The sequence below is a fragment of the Pseudophryne corroboree genome, chromosome 3 (genome assembly GCF_028390025.1).
Source record: "Pseudophryne corroboree isolate aPseCor3 chromosome 3, aPseCor3.hap2, whole genome shotgun sequence".
Classification (NCBI taxonomy): Eukaryota; Metazoa; Chordata; class Amphibia; order Anura; family Myobatrachidae; genus Pseudophryne; species Pseudophryne corroboree.
The window spans coordinates 651027035-651043642 of record NC_086446.1 but is presented as its reverse complement, the minus strand read 5'-3'; the positions used below and the strand labels follow the sequence as shown (position 1 = coordinate 651043642).

The window sequence follows — 16608 nt, the reverse complement described above, 5'->3', positions numbered from 1 at the left end:
CCAGTTCTTCTCAATCTTGTGGCCTTCAGTGAAATGGTAATTAAGAAATTCAATTCATGGTCTTACCAGTCTTCAGTCCCAATTGAGGTTCCTGCCCAGCCGGGGTCATCTAAGGTATCTATCTATCTTGATTCATCCGAGAATCCTGTTGCCAGCTTAGAGACTCCAGCAATCAGCTTACCTGTTGGTTTTCTTCAGCTCCAGTCTATTGTTCCTACTGGGAAATCCACAAAAAGGAGAAAGAAGAAAAAGGGAAAATCTAAGTTGAAAGCCTCTGTTGGATTTCCTTGGCAGCATGAGGATACCCTAATATGCCCTCTACCTTTTGATTCAGACTCTGACATGTGTTGAGCGTCTGGAATTCGCTCCTTAGGGAGGGGGTACTGTCACAATCCCATGTAGTTTCTCCTCCATGCCTGGGGTGGCGCTCTCTGCTCTGGTGTTCAGAGTTCTGCTCTGTATCTGCAGCTTGATTAGTAGCTGCTACCACAGCTGTGAGCAGCACCTGTACTCACTACTTAGGCCAGCCACACAGGCTCCCTGTTGCCAGTTCATCGAGTCAAGACTGTTACAGCTCCTGGTCATGCTGATCTCTGCTGCTAAATCGACCAAAGAACTGCCAGTGCTCTTGTTCCCGGCGAGTTTCTCCGCAGTCTACCCCAGTGTCTCCGGTGCTACCAGCATTAACTGCTGCACAGCTTCCAGCGTTCTCAAGCAGCTTCTGGACTTTAATGTGTCTCAGTCATCAGCGTGCTGGGAGTCAGTGTCTGCATCAGAGTCTTTAAGTATTATTTTCAAGTTCCTAGAATCATCAGTGTCTCCAGTCACCGTGTACTACTCTGCAAACCATCAGTGTCTTTAATTGTTATTTTCAAGTTCCTGGAATCATCAGTGTCTCCAGTCACCGTTTACTACTCTGCAAACCACCAGTGTCTTTAATTATTATTCTCAAGTTCCTGGAATCATCAGCGTCCTCAGTCACCGTTTACTACTTTGCAAATCACCAGTGTCTTTAATTATTATTCTCAAGTTCCTGGAATCATCAGCGTCTTCAGTCACCATTTACTACTCTGCAAACCACCAGTGTCTTTAACCATTATTCTCAAGTTCCTTAACTCATCAGCATCTTCAGTCACCATTTACAAGTCTGCAAATCACCAGTGTCTTAAATCATCATTCACAAGTTCCTTAACTCATCAGCACCTTTAGTCACCGTTCACAAGTTTACAAATCATCAGTGTCATCCTGTGTTCCAGTTACAGTGCAGTCCTGCAGTCCAGCTACAGTGCAATCCTGCAACCCTGGTACGTGCATACTCTACCACAGTCTACATCATTCTCATGTACTCACAGTTTCCTGGCACCCCATGTCCCCTCAGTTTTCCCTTTGTGTTCTCTAGTTATTCCTGCTTTATATTTATTGTTTACAGTTGTACGTTGCTTTAATAAACTAGTTATTATTCCGTGAACCTCAGTCCCTGCTAATATGTTTTCACACTGGGAGATCCAAACGAATTCTGACACTGATAAAACGGTGCCTTTTTAGGCTGTGAGGGAACATGGGGTAAAAATGCTGACTTCCCAGCAGTTGCTGTGGAAACTAGGTCAGAGAGACCATCCCCAAATAACTCCTCACCCTTATAAGGCAAAACTTCCATGTGCCTTTTTGAATCTGCATCCCCTGTCCACTGGCGAGTCCATAAGCCTCTCCTAGCAGAAATGGACAATGCACTTATTTTAGATGCCAGCCGGCAGATCTCCCTCTGTGCATCTCTCATGTATTAGACTGAGTCTTTTATATGCTCTATGGTTAGCAGAATAGTGTCCCTGTCTAGGGTGTCAATATTTTCTGACAGGGAATCTGACCACGCAGCGGCAGCACTGCACATCCATGCTGACGCAATAGCTGGTCTAAGTATAAAGCCTGAGTGTGTATATACAGACTTCAGGATAGCCTCCTGCTTTCTATCAGCAGGTTCCTTGAGGGCGGCCGTATCCGGAGACGGTAGTGCCACCTTTTTAGACAAACGTGTGAGCGCTTTATCCACCCTAGGGGGTGTCTCCCAACGTGACCTATCCTCTGGCGGGAAAGGGAACGCCATTAGTAACTTCTTAGAGATTACCAATCTTTTATCAAGGAAAGCCCACGCTTCTTCACACACTTCATTTAATTCTTCTGATGGGGGAAAAACTACGGGTAGTTTTTTCTCCCCAAACATAATACCCTTTTTAGTGGTACCTGGGTTTATATCAGAAATTTGTAACACCTCTTTCATTGCTTCAATCATGCAACGAATGGCCTTAGTGGACATTGGACTAGACTCATCGTCGTCGACACTGGTGTCAGTATCCGTGTCGACATCCGCGTCTGCCATCTTAGGTAGCGGGCGTTTTAGAGCCCCCGATGGCCTTTGAGACGCCTGGACAGGCACGAGCTGAGAAGCCGGCTGTCCCGCATTTGGCATGTCGTCAATTTTTTTGTGTAAGGAGTCGACACGTGCACGCAATTCCTTCCATAAGTCCATCCACTCAGGTGTCTGCCCCGCAGGGGGTGACATCCCTTCTATAGGTATCTGCTCCGCCTCCACATCATTATCCTCATCAAACATGTCGACACAGCCGTACCGACACATCGCACACACACAGGGAATGCTCTAACAGAGGACAGGACCCACAAAAGCCCTTTGGGGAGACAGAGTGAGAGTATGCCAGCACACACCAGAGCGCTATATAATGCAGGGACTAACTGAATTATGTCCCCTATAGCTGCTGTTATATATACTGCGCCTAAATTTAGTGCCCCCCCTCTCTTTTTTACCCTTTTCTGTAGTGTAGACTGCAGGGGAGAGCCAGGGAGCTTCCTTCCAGCGGAGCTGTGAGGGAGAAATGGCGCCAGTGTGCTGAAGGAGATAGCTCTGCCCCTTTTTCGCGGACCTTTCTCCCGCTTTTTTATGGATTCTGGCGGGGGTAATTATCACATATATAGCCTCTGGGGCTATATATTGTGGTATTTTTGCCAGCCAAGGTGTTTTTATTGCTGCTCAGGGCGCCCCCCCCCCTAGCGCCCTGCACCCTCAGTGACCGGAGTGTGAAGTGTGTATGAGGAGCAATGGCGCACAGCTGCAGTGCTGTGCGCTACCTTGGTGAAGACTGATGTCTTCTGCCGCCGATTTTCCGGACCTCTTCTTGCTTCTGGCTCTGTAAGGGGGACGGCGGCGCGGCTCCGGGACCGAACACCAAGGCCAGTTCCATGCGGTCGATCCCTCTGGAGCTAATGGTGTCCAGTAGCCTAAGAAGCCCAAGCTAGCTGCAAGCAGGTAGGTTCGCTTCTTCTCCCCTTAGTCCCTCGCTGCAGTGAGCCTGTTGCCAGCAGGTCTCACTGTAAAATAAAAAACCTAATTATATACTTTCTTTTTAGAAGCTCAGGAGAGCCCCTAGTGTGCATCCAACCTCGGCCGGTCACAAAATCTAACTGAGGCTTGGAGGAGGGTCATAGTGGGAGGAGCCAGTGCACACCAGGTGACCTAAAAGCTTTCTTTAGTTGTGCCCAGTCTCCTGCGGAGCCGCTATGCCCCATGGTCCTTTCGGAGTTCCCAGCATCCACTAGGACGTCAGAGAAACTGTAATTGCGGTAGCATATACAGATGGGTCCTCGCTCATATTTGTCGCAATGCGTTTGCATGCATCACAATAACTGTTCGCAGCTGGCCACAAACAGTCGCAGGTATGAACGCATAATACATTCCCTGTGGGGCCCATTCACGTGCACACTTATAGTGACCAAATCGCTGCGAATAGCAACGGCGGCTAGGATGAGGATTAGCACATCTGTACTGTAACTTCATGGCATCACATTCATCTAACAGCAAAAAGGTAGCCACACAATTAGAGATCCAGCCATACAGATGTCTCAAACATAACTCCCAGCAAATGGTTGTACTGTGGGTGCTTCACACAGACAGCCTCTTTTCGGAATCACTGTCCTGGCTTGGTGGTGTATAAATAATGGCTGCAGTATGGGGCTTACACCATACATTTTGCACCCACTGAATTTACTCACCTTGTGGCCATCGGTGCCATTTTGCTGTGTCTATATTACTAATATTTTTATAGCAATAGGCCTGATTCTGATTTGTACTTTATTGCACAGCTGCAAGGAAATGGCTGTGCAATAAGGTACAAATTACATGCAAATGCTGCAGGAGGCGTCTGAAGGGAATAGATGCTTCCTGCATGCATTTGCCATCCTGGTGCTTTATTCGCAGTTGCAGCATTGGACCACACTTTGGGGGTAATTCCAAGTTGATCGCAGCAGGATTTTTGTTAGCAATTGGGCAAAACCATGTGCACTGCAGGGGAGGCAGATATAACATGTGCAGAGAGAGTTAGATTTGGGTGGGGTGTGTTCAATCTGCAATCTAAATTGCAGGGTAAAAATAAAGCAGCCAGTATTTACCCTGCACAGAAATAAAATAACCCACCCAAATCTAACTCTTTCTGCACATGTTATATCTGCCTCCCCTGCAGTGCACATGGTTTTGCCCAATTGTTATCAAAAATCCTGCTGCGGTCAACTTGGAATTACCCCCTGTGTTGGTCGTAGCCCTTGACCTGTCTGTGGAAGCTGAGATTTACTCAGACAGGCCATTGGAACCGGCCAGCTGGGTCCAGGAAGTCTGTGTCAAACAACACAAACCATGAGCTCGACACACCTACAAAAATAAGATTTTACTTACCGATAAATCTATTTCTCGTAGTCCGTAGTGGATGCTGGGACTCCGTCAGGACCATGGGGATTAGCGGCTCCGCAGGAGACAGGGCACAAAAATAAAAGCTTTAGGACTAGGTGGTGTGCACTGGCTCCTCCCCCTATGACCCTCCTCCAAGCCTCAGTTAGGATACTGTGCCCGGACGAGCGTACACAATAAGGAAGGATTTTGAATCCCGGGTAAGACTCATACCAGCCACACCAATCACACTGTACAACCTGTGATCTGAACCCAGTTAACAGTATGACAAACGTAGGAGCCTCTGAACAGACGGCTCACAACAATAACAACCTGATTTTTTTGTAACAATAACTATGTACAAGTATTGCAGACAATCCGCACTTGGGATGGGCGCCCAGCATCCACTACGGACTACGAGAAATAGATTTATCGGTAAGTAAAATCTTATTTTCTCTGACGTCCTAGTGGATGCTGGGACTCCGTCAGGACCATGGGGATTATACCAAAGCTCCCAAACGGGCGGGAGAGTGCGGATGACTCTGCAGCACCGAATGAGAGAACTCCAGGTCCTCTTTAGCCAGGGTATCAAATTTGTAGAATTTTACAAACGTGTTCTCCCCCGACCACGTAGCTGCTCGGCAGAGTTGTAATGCCGAGACCCCTCGGGCAGCCGCCCAAGATGAGCCCACCTTCCTTGTGGAATGGGCCTTGATAGATTTAGGCTGTGGCAGGCCTGCCACAGAATGTGCAAGTTGAATTGTGCTACAAATCCAACGAGCAATCGTCTGCTTAGAAGCAGGAGCACCCAGCTTGTTGGGTGCATACAGTATAAACAGCGAGTCAGATTTTCTGACTCCAGCCGTCCTTGAAATATATATTTTCAATGCCCTGACAACGTCCAGCAACTTGGAATCCTCCAAATCGCTAGTAGCCGCAGGCACCACAATAGGCTGGTTCAGGTGAAACACTGAAACCACCTTAGGCAGAAACTGAGGACGCGTCCGCAGTTCTGCCCTGTCCGAATGGAAAATCAGATATGGGCTTTTATAAAGCCGCCAATTCTGACACTCTCCTGGCTGAAGCCAGGGCCAGTAGCATGGTTACTTTCCATGTAAGATATTTAAAATCCACCGATTTGAGTGGCTCAAACCAATGGGATTTGAGAAAATCCAAAACTACATTAAGATCCCACGGAGCCACTGGGGGCACAACCGGGGGCTGTATATGTAGTACTCCTTTTACAAAAGTCTGGACTTCAGGAACTGAAGCCAATTCTTTCTGGAAGAAAATCGACAGGGCCGAAATTTGAACCTTAATGGACCCTAATTTGAGGCCCATAGACAATCCTGTTTGCAGGAAATGTAGGAATCGACCCAGTTGAAATTCCTCCGTCGGGGCCTTCCTGGCCTCACACCACGCAACATATTTTCACCAAATGCGGTGATAATGTTGTGCAGTCACCTCCTTCCTGGCTTTTACCAGGGTAGGGATGACCTCTTCCAGAATGCCTTTTTCCCTTAGAATTCGGCGTTCAACCGCCATGCCGTCAAACGCAGCCGCGGTAAGTCTTGGAATAGACACGGTCCCTGCTGAAGCAGGTCCCGTCTTAGAGGTAGAGGCCACGGATCTTCCGTGAGCATCTCCTGAAGTTCCGGGTACCAAGTTCTTCTTGGCCAATCCGGAGCCACGAGTATCGTTCTTACTCCCCTTTGCCGTATAATTCTCAGTACTTTTGGTATGAGAGGCAGAGGAGGAAACACATACACTGACTGGAACACCCACGGTGTTACCAGAGCGTCCACAGCTATTGCCTGAGGTTCTCTTGACCTGGCGCAATACCTATCCAGTTTTTTGTTGAGGCGGGACGCCATCATATCCACCTTTGGTTTTTCCCAACGGTTCACAATCATGTGGAAGACTTCTGGATGAAGTCCCCACTCTCCCGGGTGTAGATCGTGTCTGCTGAGGAAGTCCGCTTCCCAGTTGTCCACTCCCGGAATGAACACTGCTGACAGTGCTATCACATGATCTTCCGCCCAGCGAAGAATCCTTGCAGCTTCTGCCATTGCCCTCCTGCTTCTTGTGCCGCCCTGTCTGTTTTATGTGGGCGACTGCCGTGATGTTGTCCGACTGGATCAACACCGGCTGACCCTGAAGCAGGGGTTTTGCCAGGCTTAGAACATTGTAAATCGCTCTTAGCTCCAGTATATTTATGTGAAGAGACATCTCCAGGCTTGACCACACTCCCTGGAAGTTTCTTCCCTGTGTGACCGCTCCCCAGCCTCTCAGACTGGCATCCGTGGTCACCAGGACCCAGTCCTGTATGCCGAATCTGCGGCCCTCTAACAGATGAGCACTCTGCAACCACCACAGAAGAGACACCCTTGTCCGTGGAGACAAAGTTATCCGCTGATGCATCTGCAGATGCGATCCGGACCATTTGTCCAGCAGATCCCACTGAAAAGTTCGTGCGTGGAATCTGCCGAATGGAATCGCTTCGTAAGAAGCCACCATTTTTCCCAGGACTCTTGTGCATTGATGCACAGACACTTTTCCTGGTTTTAGGAGGTTCCTGACAAGTTCGGATAACTCCCTGGCTTTCTCCTCCGGAAGAAACACCTTTTTCTGAACCGTGTCCAGAATTATTCCCAGGAACAGCAGACGTGTCGTCGGGGTCAATTGAGATTTTGGAAAACTCAGAATCCACCCGTGCTGTTGCAGCACTACTTGGGTTAGTGCTACTACGTCCTCCAGCTGTTCTCTGGACCTTGCCCTTATCAGGAGATCGTCCAAGTAAGGGATAATTAATACGCCTTTTCTTCGCAGAAGAAACATCATTTCGGCCATTACCTTGGTAAAGACCCGAGGTGCCGTGGACAATCCAAACGGCAGCGTCTGAAACTGATAATGACAGTTTTGCACCACGAACCTGAGGTACCCTTGATGTGAAGGGCAAATTGGGACATGCAGGTAAGCATCCTTGATGTCCAGGGACACCATAAAGTCCCCTTCTTCCAGATTCGCTATCACTGAGTGACTCCATCTTGAACTTGAATTTTTGTATGTACAGGTTCAAAGATTTCAGATTTAGAATAGGTCTTACCGAGCCGTCCGGCTTCGGTACCACAAATAGTGTGGAATAATACCCCTTTCCCTGTTGTAGGAGGGGTACCTTGACTATCACCTGCTGAGAATACAGCTTGTGAATGGCTTCCAATACCGTCGCCCTGTCTGAGGGAGACGTTGGCAGAGCAGACTTTAGGAACCGGCGAGGGGGAGACTTCTCGAATTCCAACCTGTAATCCTGAGATACTACCTGCAGGATCCAGGGGTCCACCTGTGAGTGAGCCCACTGTGCGCTGAAATTCTTGAGTCGACCCCCCACCGCCCCTGAGTCCGCTTGTAAAGCCCCAACGTCATGCTGAGGGCTTTGCAGAAGCCGGGGAGGGCTTCTGCTCCTGGGAGGGAGCTGCTTGGTGCACTCTCTTACCCTTTCCTTTGCCTCGGGGCAGATATGACTGTCCTTTTGCCCGCTTGTTCTTATAGGAACGAAAGGACTGCGGCTGAAAAGACGGTGTCTTTTTCTGTTGGGAGGGGACCTGAGGTAAAAAGGTGGATTTCCCGGCTGTTGCCGTGGCCACCAAATCCGATAGACCGACCCCAAATAATTCCTCCCCTTTATACGGCAATACTTCCATATGCCGTTTGGAATCCGCATCACCTGACCACTGTCGCGTCCATAAACTTCTTCTGGCAGATATGGACATCGCACTTACTCTCGATGCCAGAGTGCAAATATCCCTCTGAGCATCTCGCATATAAAGAAAAGCATCCTTTAATTGCTCTATAGTCAATAAAATACTGTCCCTATCCAGGGTATCAATATTTTCAGTCAGGGAATCCGACCAAACCACCCCAGCACTGCACATCCATGCTGAGGCGATGGCTGGTCGCAGTATAACACCAGTATGAGTGTATATACTTTTCAGGGTAGTTTCCAGCCTCCTATCAGCTGGATCCTTGAGGGCGGCCGTTTCAGGAGACGGTAACGCCACTTGTTTTGATAAGCGTGTGAGTGCCTTATCCACCCTAGGGGGTGTTTCCCAGCGCGCCCTAACCTCTGGCGGGAAAGGATATAATGCCAATAACTTCTTTGAAATTAGCAGTTTTCTATCGGGGTTAACCCACGCTTCATCACACACTTCATTCAATTCCTCTGATTCAGGAAAAACTACAGGTAGTTTTTTCAGACCCCACATAATACCCCTTTTTGTGGTACTTGCAGTATCCGAGATATGCAAAGCCTCCTTCATTGCCGTGATCATATAACGTGTGGCCCTACTGGAAAATACGTTTGTTTCTTCACCGTCGACACTAGATTCGGTGTCCGTGTCTGGGTCTGTGTCGACCGACTGAGGTAAAGGGCGTTTTACAGCCCCTGACGGTGTCTGAGACGCCTGGACAGGTACTAACTGGTTTGCCGGCCGTCTCATGTCGTCAACTGATTTTTGTAACGTGCTGACATTATCACGTAATTCCATAAACAAAGCCATCCATTCCGGTGTCGACTCCCTAGGGGGTGACATCACCATTACCGGCAATTGCTCCGCCTCCACACCAACATCGTCCTCATACATGTCGACACACACGTACCGACACACAGCAGACACACAGGGAATGCTCTTATCGAAGACAGGACCCCACTAGCCCTTTGGGGAGACAGAGGGAGAGTTTGCCAGCACACACCCAAGCGCTATAAATATATAGGAACAACCCTACAGAAGTGTTGTTTCCTTTATAGCAGCTTAATATATCAATATCGCCAAAAAAGTGCCCCCCCTCTCTGTTTTTTTTACCCTGTTTCTGTAGTGCAGTGCAGGGGAGAGTCCTGGGAGCCTTCCTCGCAGCGGAGCTGTGCAGGAAAATGGCGCTGTGTGCTGAGGAGATAGGCCCCGCCCCCTATTTCGGCGGGCTCTTCTCCCGGTGTTTGTGAGACCTGGCAGGGGTTAAATACATCCATATAGCCCCAGGGGCTATATGTGATGTATTTTTAGCCAGAACAAGGTATTATCATTGCTGCCCAGGGCGCCCCCCCCCAGCGCCCTGCACCCTCAGTGACCGCTGGTGTGAAGTGTGCTGACAACAATGGCGCACAGCTGCAGTGCTGTGCGCTACCTCATGAAGACTGAAAAGTCTTCTGCCGCCGGTTTCTGGACCTCTTCACTTTTCGGCATCTGCAAGGGGGTCGGCGGCGCGGCTCCGGGACCGGACTCCATGGCTGGGCCTGTGTTCGATCCCTCTGGAGCTAATGGTGTCCAGTAGCCTAAGAAGCCAATCCATCCTGCACGCAGGTGAGTTCACTTCTTCTCCCCTAAGTCCCTCGTTGCAGTGAGCCTGTTGCCAGCAGGACTCACTGAAAATAAAAAACCTAATAACTTTTTCTAAGCAGCTCTTTAGGAGAGCCACCTAGATTGCACCCTGCTCGGACGGGCACAAAAACCTAACTGAGGCTTGGAGGAGGGTCATAGGGGGAGGAGCCAGTGCACACCACCTAGTCCTAAAGCTTTTATTTTTGTGCCGTGTCTCCTGCGGAGCCGCTAATCCCCATGGTCCTGACGGAGTCCCAGCATCCACTAGGACGTCAGAGAAATGGGGGTGACATGACCCTGTTTTGTAAAATGGACCCAGTCGATGCACCAGCTCCACCGTTCAAATGTATGTCAATCATGCTATAGCTAATGGGGGGGTTGCGAGTGATTACACCTGCGCAGACACGCAAACATTGGATTTGTACGTAAACCATCGGGAATACATACTTATCTGAATCAAGGCCCCATGTTAGGTGAAACTGTTTAAGCTATAAGGAACAATTGAGTTAAACATGTAGATCTATTTACTGTAAATACCATTTACAACAATTTTCCCCTTCACCTCCTACTTTCCAACTTCCCTGACATAGTAGCAATCTCCCTGACTCCCTGAAGAGTCTAGCAATCTCCCTGATTGCACCTTTCCCCCTTTATGTAGCTGTTATATTCTCAGGGGGGGAAATAGATACTGTTTGTGTACATTCAGACGAGATCAGTAGTGCCATCTCCCTGCACTGGTTATAAGGCACAATTATCCCTAAGGCTGCATATATTATTTTTTTTACGTTTTCTTGCGGCCACTTACGTGGAACTACTTGCAAAACACAATACACAAGCAAGCCTTGAAAAATATCAGTATCTTTTCATCAATAAGAAGATCTTACTAACTGCTTTTGGGCTCATTTACATTTGGATGCAAGTTATTTTTATGACATGACGCTCATGAAGCAGTACACGTCCGTGTACTCTCTTTTATGCTCTTTCAAAGTAGGTAAGTATGCCTCACCTAAGCGAAGGGGATGTGGTAAATGGAGCAACATGTAATTTTATAGACTATGACCCACGAAGAAGTGTTTGGCCACTTGTAGATTTTTTAAGCCATTTGACAGGGGTGTGGATCATTAGATCTGCACTAAAAAGGTCGACAGTCTATAGGTTGACTCCAAATGGTAGAAATGCAAAAATCAACAAGGTCAAAAGCACAACATTCAATAGGTAGAAAGTAGAAAAGGCCAACATAGAAAAAAGGTCAACAGGGTCAAAAGGGGTGTTTTGTCACATTTCTGCCACAAAAAAAGCTCCATTAGTGTACTGCGTCCCTTTGCATGGCTCATTTCACTGGCCATGCTAGGGCAGGGTTACCATTCCCAATCGTAGCCCACATGGATGGTAAAGTATGAAAAAGTTTTTAAAAATGAAAAAAAAAAAAAAAAAACATTGTCATGTCAACTTTTTGAACCTGTAAACCTTTTACATGTCGACATTTTGACAATGTCAACCTAATGCATGTCGACCATTAATGGTCGACCTATTGACTATTGACATAGGCATGCGCAGGGGGGGTGCATGGTGCACACTGGTACCTCCTAATGTCCAGCACCGGCACTCCTCCACACTCCACACCTGCTGCAGCACAGTGATTGCCGAGTTTATGATCGGAGCCTAGGCTGCAGCTCATTACTGTGCCCCGCGCCCGGTACTAATATATGCTAAGTGCGAGCACTTTACTGGCCGGCGGCCTCACTGGGGGGACTGATGTCTCCTCGCGATGTGACGTAATGGTGTCACACCGTGCACCAGCTCATGCTGTCCTCCCACATGCCTGCATTCTCCTCCCACCCGTGCTCACCTCCCACCCTCGCTCTCAATCCTCCACAGCGCAGCGTCTCTCTCATGGGTACTTGGAGCCACCGCCAGAGGACACTGAGGCAGTTTAGAAGAGTCTCTCTCACTGAGACAGACAGTAAGTCACTATTCCTATCTTCTATCCAATTCCGCATCAGCCCCATTGTCTGCAGAGCATACAGTAAGAAAACCCCACTGAGAGAGGCAGGAGATTAATTAAAATAATTATTTCAATCATTATTACCCTGCCGGTCAGGACTGTATTACTGGCTGCTAGACTGCCGGGCGCACGGGTTAATCATGGGTATGTGTAAACCTCCTCCAGGCTTCGCCTCTAACTGCGTGATGTGACACGATGATGTCATGCCCTCGCACCCGCCCATGCTCTCTCTCTCATGTGCCACGCCAATGCCGCTTTGGAAGAGCTGCATATAAAATTCCGCTTAGGATGGAGCCGGAGGACAAATTAAAATTCATTGGGCTCGATTCAATTCTAAGCGAGTTGAATAGCGCTGGGAATTAGCTCCCAAGGCTATTCAATACAGCGCAGTGGTAAGTCGGAGAATGCCCGTTCTCCCGGACTTAACAGGGTGTTTTGTCAGGAGAACTGCCTTTCTCCTACTTAAGTACCCGGCGCAATGCTGTTTGTGATGCGCTAAGGGCAGAAATCAGCATTGCGCCGGCACTTTTGTCGCATTTCTGCTCACACCCCTCCAGGGGTGCTAGAAGAAATCCCGTCGTCAGGTGTCACAGCGCATTGTATTGAATTGCCCCGGGACCTAAATCCCGGCTCTATTCAACACGCTTAGAATTGAATCAAGCCCACTGACTTAATGAATCAGCCCGCGGTTGTTCAGCAGTACTGTCTGTCACTGTGAGAGGCATAATGTGAATCTGGCTCATACTGTGAGGCATAATGTGAATTTGGCTCATACTGTGAGGCATAATGTGAATTTGGCTCATACTGTGTGGCATAGGGGTATATGCAATTGCGGTCAAATTCATGAAAATGTCGAAAAAACGGGGCATTTTCGACTAAAAAACCTGTCGAATTGGATTCGACAATGCAATACAGTACTTTTCGTCAAAATACCTGCCGTTTCAGATTCGACTTTTTGCAAATCGACATTTTCAAATTTTGACATGTCTGCAATGGTCAAAATACGGCTTTTCGACAAAAGTATATTCAATTGAAGAATTTCGATTCGACAACAGTGCTTTTCGACAGTAATTTCGTCAATTTCATTCCACCTCACTTTGCTGGCGAGAGCTGATTAAAAAATGTTAAAACATATATTTTTTTAGCTCTTTGGATTGATAATAGCATATCTATTTATATTTGAATGGATTATCTACTTGGTTTGTCAATTTTTGATCCACAAGTATTTTTTAATAGATTTTTAAAAAGAATATTTTTTTCTTCACTCTGCTGAGGGGAATGTACCCATGATTCAACAGTTTTACCCAGGATACACTTCTGCAAAGCCACTCCAGTATTGGACCAGTTTACCCCCACTCTACCATGGACGTCCTACTTGTGATGTGGACCTGAACCACCGCCATGTTAGAGACACTCTTTCAGGTGAGATGTATTGGCCAAAACTCCATCTTGTCTGAGTAACCTGTGTATATGCGCAGTGTTGCTGGCAACTTTTGTTCTTTCCCAGGGTGGAGGAAACACTCTCAAATTACCTCCTTATTCTCTTCCGCAGGTCTTGTGGAGTATCCTTCCCGATTTGCAGGAACCAGCCTGGATTTGAAGGGACCGGACAGTTCCCCTGCTGTACCATGGGTGACCTACTTGTGATGTGGACCGGAACCTCCACCATGTAGCAGACAACCCCCCTCAGGTGAGATGTATTGCCCAAAACTCCCTCTTGACCAAGTAACCCCGGCATGTCCAAAGTGCAGCCCTCCGGCATTTGCAAAACTGCACATCCAATCATGCCCTGACACAGCAATGCTTACGCTGTGTCAGGGAATGCTTGGATGTGTAGTTTCTCAAGTGCCGGAGGGTTGCATTTGGGACAAAGGCCGATGTAACCTGCTTGTACCTTGTCTTTGGATGACACAAATACTTGGAACCTCATACAATTCTCTTCCACAGGTCTTGCGGAGTATCCTTCCCAAGTTGCGTGGATGTGAAGGGACACGACAGTTCCCCTGATGTACCATGGGCGACCTACTTGTGATGTGGACCTGAACCTCCGCCATGTAGCAGACAACCCCCCTCAGGTGAGATGTATTGCCCAAAACTCCCTCTTGACCAAGTAACCCCGGCATGTCCAAAGTGCAGCCCTCCGGCATTTGCAAAACTGCACATCCAATCATGCCCTGACACAGCAATGCTTACGATGTGTCAGGGAATGCTTGGATGTGTAGTTTCTCAAGTGCCGGAGGGTTGCATTTGGGACAAAGGCCGATGTAACCTGCTTGTACCTTGTCTTTGGATGACACAAATACCTGGAACCTCATACTATTCTCTTCCACAGGTCTTGCAGAGTATCCTTCCCAAGTTGCGTGGATGTGAAGGGACACGACAGTTCCCCTGATGTACCATGGGGGACCTAACACAATACCAATGCATCTCTGAAATGCCATATTTTACATTTTATTTACTAATAATTTAAAGAAATACACACAAAACTTCTAATTTTAAAAAATTATTGAAGAAATATAATTGTATTTTATTTTGGATTAAAAAATAAAATGTAATAAAACAAAAAAAGTAGTGTTTGTTCTTCTTTACATTCTTTTCTTGTGAAGATATCTGTGAAAAAAAAAAGAAATTCCATATTAAGTAAAGACACTAATGATGTCATGTTCATTCCTTTCCCAAGAACATTTGTGGAACCACACAGTCCAGCGTGACCCATTGCTGGACTGTGTTGTTCCCCAAGGTCAGGCGGTCCAAAGTGGCAGAGTCAAGACAGTGGTCAGCACTTTGACACGGCTGCACTTGTGGAACCACACAGTCCAGCATGACCCATTGCTGGACTGTGTTGTTCCCCAAGGTCAGGCGGTCCAAAGTGGCAGAGTGGTGTCAGTGTCCAGCACTTTGACATGGCTGCACTTGTGGAATCACACAGTCCAGCATGACCCATTGCTGGACTGTGTTGTTCCCTAAGGGCAGGCGGTTCAAAGTGGCAGAGTGGTGTCAGTGTTCAGCACTTGGACACACGGCTGCACTTGTGGAACCACACAGTCCAGCATGACCCATTGCTGGACTGTGTTGTTCCCCAAGGGCAGGCGGTCCAAAGTTTCTTGAATATATACATTGAAACATGGCTTTACTCACCTTGGTACGTACAACACGAACTACGCCGTCCACTTCAATTTTCCACCCAATCCTATGAAGAAGCCAAAAATAAACACTAGTGAATAGTAAATTCACACAACAGTGAAAGCCTAATTTACACCAATACAAAAAGGAGTTTGTTTTTAAAAAAAAAAGTGGTATCAGAATAGCTCTTTGGCCCATCATATATGTAACCACAAGGAGCTTTCATCAGTTACCACATGCGCCCGCATACATGCCCGCACATGTATGTCTAGACATAAAGCTCCTTGGTAGTATCCGGTCGGGGGTGGGGGAGCCCAACACAAATATAAAACAATAGTAAGAAAAAAAAAACTAATGGGAGGCGGAGAAAGGGAAACATGAAAAACATAAAGAGTAAATAATAAAACAATACGACCGGGCTTATGGTGGTTGTCCGTCCGGATCCTCTTCTTCCTCCTGATGGGGCATCGATGCCCTTGGCGGCTGTGGAGTGCGTTGACTTGGCCTCGGTGGCCGTGCTGGTGTAGATGATGCAGCCGATGTTGGTGGTGGAGGCATCTGGTAGGTGGGGTGCATCCCTGTATATCCTTGGTACAGCTGTGACCGTCCATACCAGGATGGTAGTGGAGGAAGGGCAGGAGGCGTCCGTGTGGCTTGTGATGGTGGATGTGGTGGTTCACCAGCGTGTTGATGATCTGGCTCTGGGAGCTTATCGTACATCATCTGCAGTGTGGTTGCGATGATCTGGTGGCTGGCTGCCGAATGTCGTTGGCTCTCCGACATGCTGTCAAAGCTGTGTGCCAGGCATGATGTGTTATCCACCAGCCGGTTGATGGATGTGGCCAGAACTTGAAGGATGTCCATAGTCTCCCTGTGATCTTCTTGTCTGGTCTTTTGCGTTTCTGCCTTGCTGTCGGCAAGAGCCTTTTGCATTTCAACCAGACCGTTTGCCATCTTCTCCATTGTCTTCTCAATGGCGTCCAGTCTGATTTCAACGACATTCGTGTAGTTATCCTGGCGGGCAGTCATCTCTGCTGCCAGGGTGTGTACCCTCTGAACATTTGAGGGATCCTGCCCTTCCTGTACGTCTGCCACCAATTGCATTTGTGCAGCTGAAAAGAAAATTAGAAATTAGTATACACATTCATACATTTGTTTGAAGGCTCACAATTTGATAATTAATCACACAGGGATGTAGAAACAGCGGGCTGCTGCACTTCCACCTCGTCGTCCGACGAATCCTGTAGGAGATCCGGCCTGAAGAAGGGACCAATCCCCGACGCAAGTCCGCTGCTGGTCCGTGGCACCTCTGTTTGCAAAAGAAGAAAAAAAAAATAAAGTTTATAAACTATACAAAAATGGCGACCCCTCCCCCCCAAAAA

At 47.8% G+C, this 16608-nt stretch overlaps 2 protein-coding genes across 5 annotated transcripts in view; both read right to left on the bottom strand.

Annotated features, from left to right (window-relative positions):
* Positions 1-16608, bottom strand: part of CABCOCO1 (ciliary associated calcium binding coiled-coil 1) — a 453528-nt gene that overhangs the window by 412849 nt on the left and 24071 nt on the right. The gene's annotated exons all lie outside the window — the stretch shown is intronic.
* LOC135058122 (putative uncharacterized protein DDB_G0294196) lies at positions 15284-16531 on the bottom strand. The gene is made up of 2 exons (XM_063963720.1): positions 16413-16531; positions 15284-16338 (listed from the first exon to the last, which is right to left on the bottom strand). Exon 2 carries the CDS (start codon positions 16328-16330, stop codon positions 15647-15649), a length of 684 nt encoding a protein of 227 aa, XP_063819790.1. The 5' UTR covers positions 16331-16338; positions 16413-16531; the 3' UTR covers positions 15284-15646.

Coding starts and splice junctions, on each gene's coding strand:
- LOC135058122 (XM_063963720.1), bottom strand. CDS start 16,330: ATGCAATTGGTGGCAGACGTACAGGAAGGGCAGGATCCCTCAAATGTT.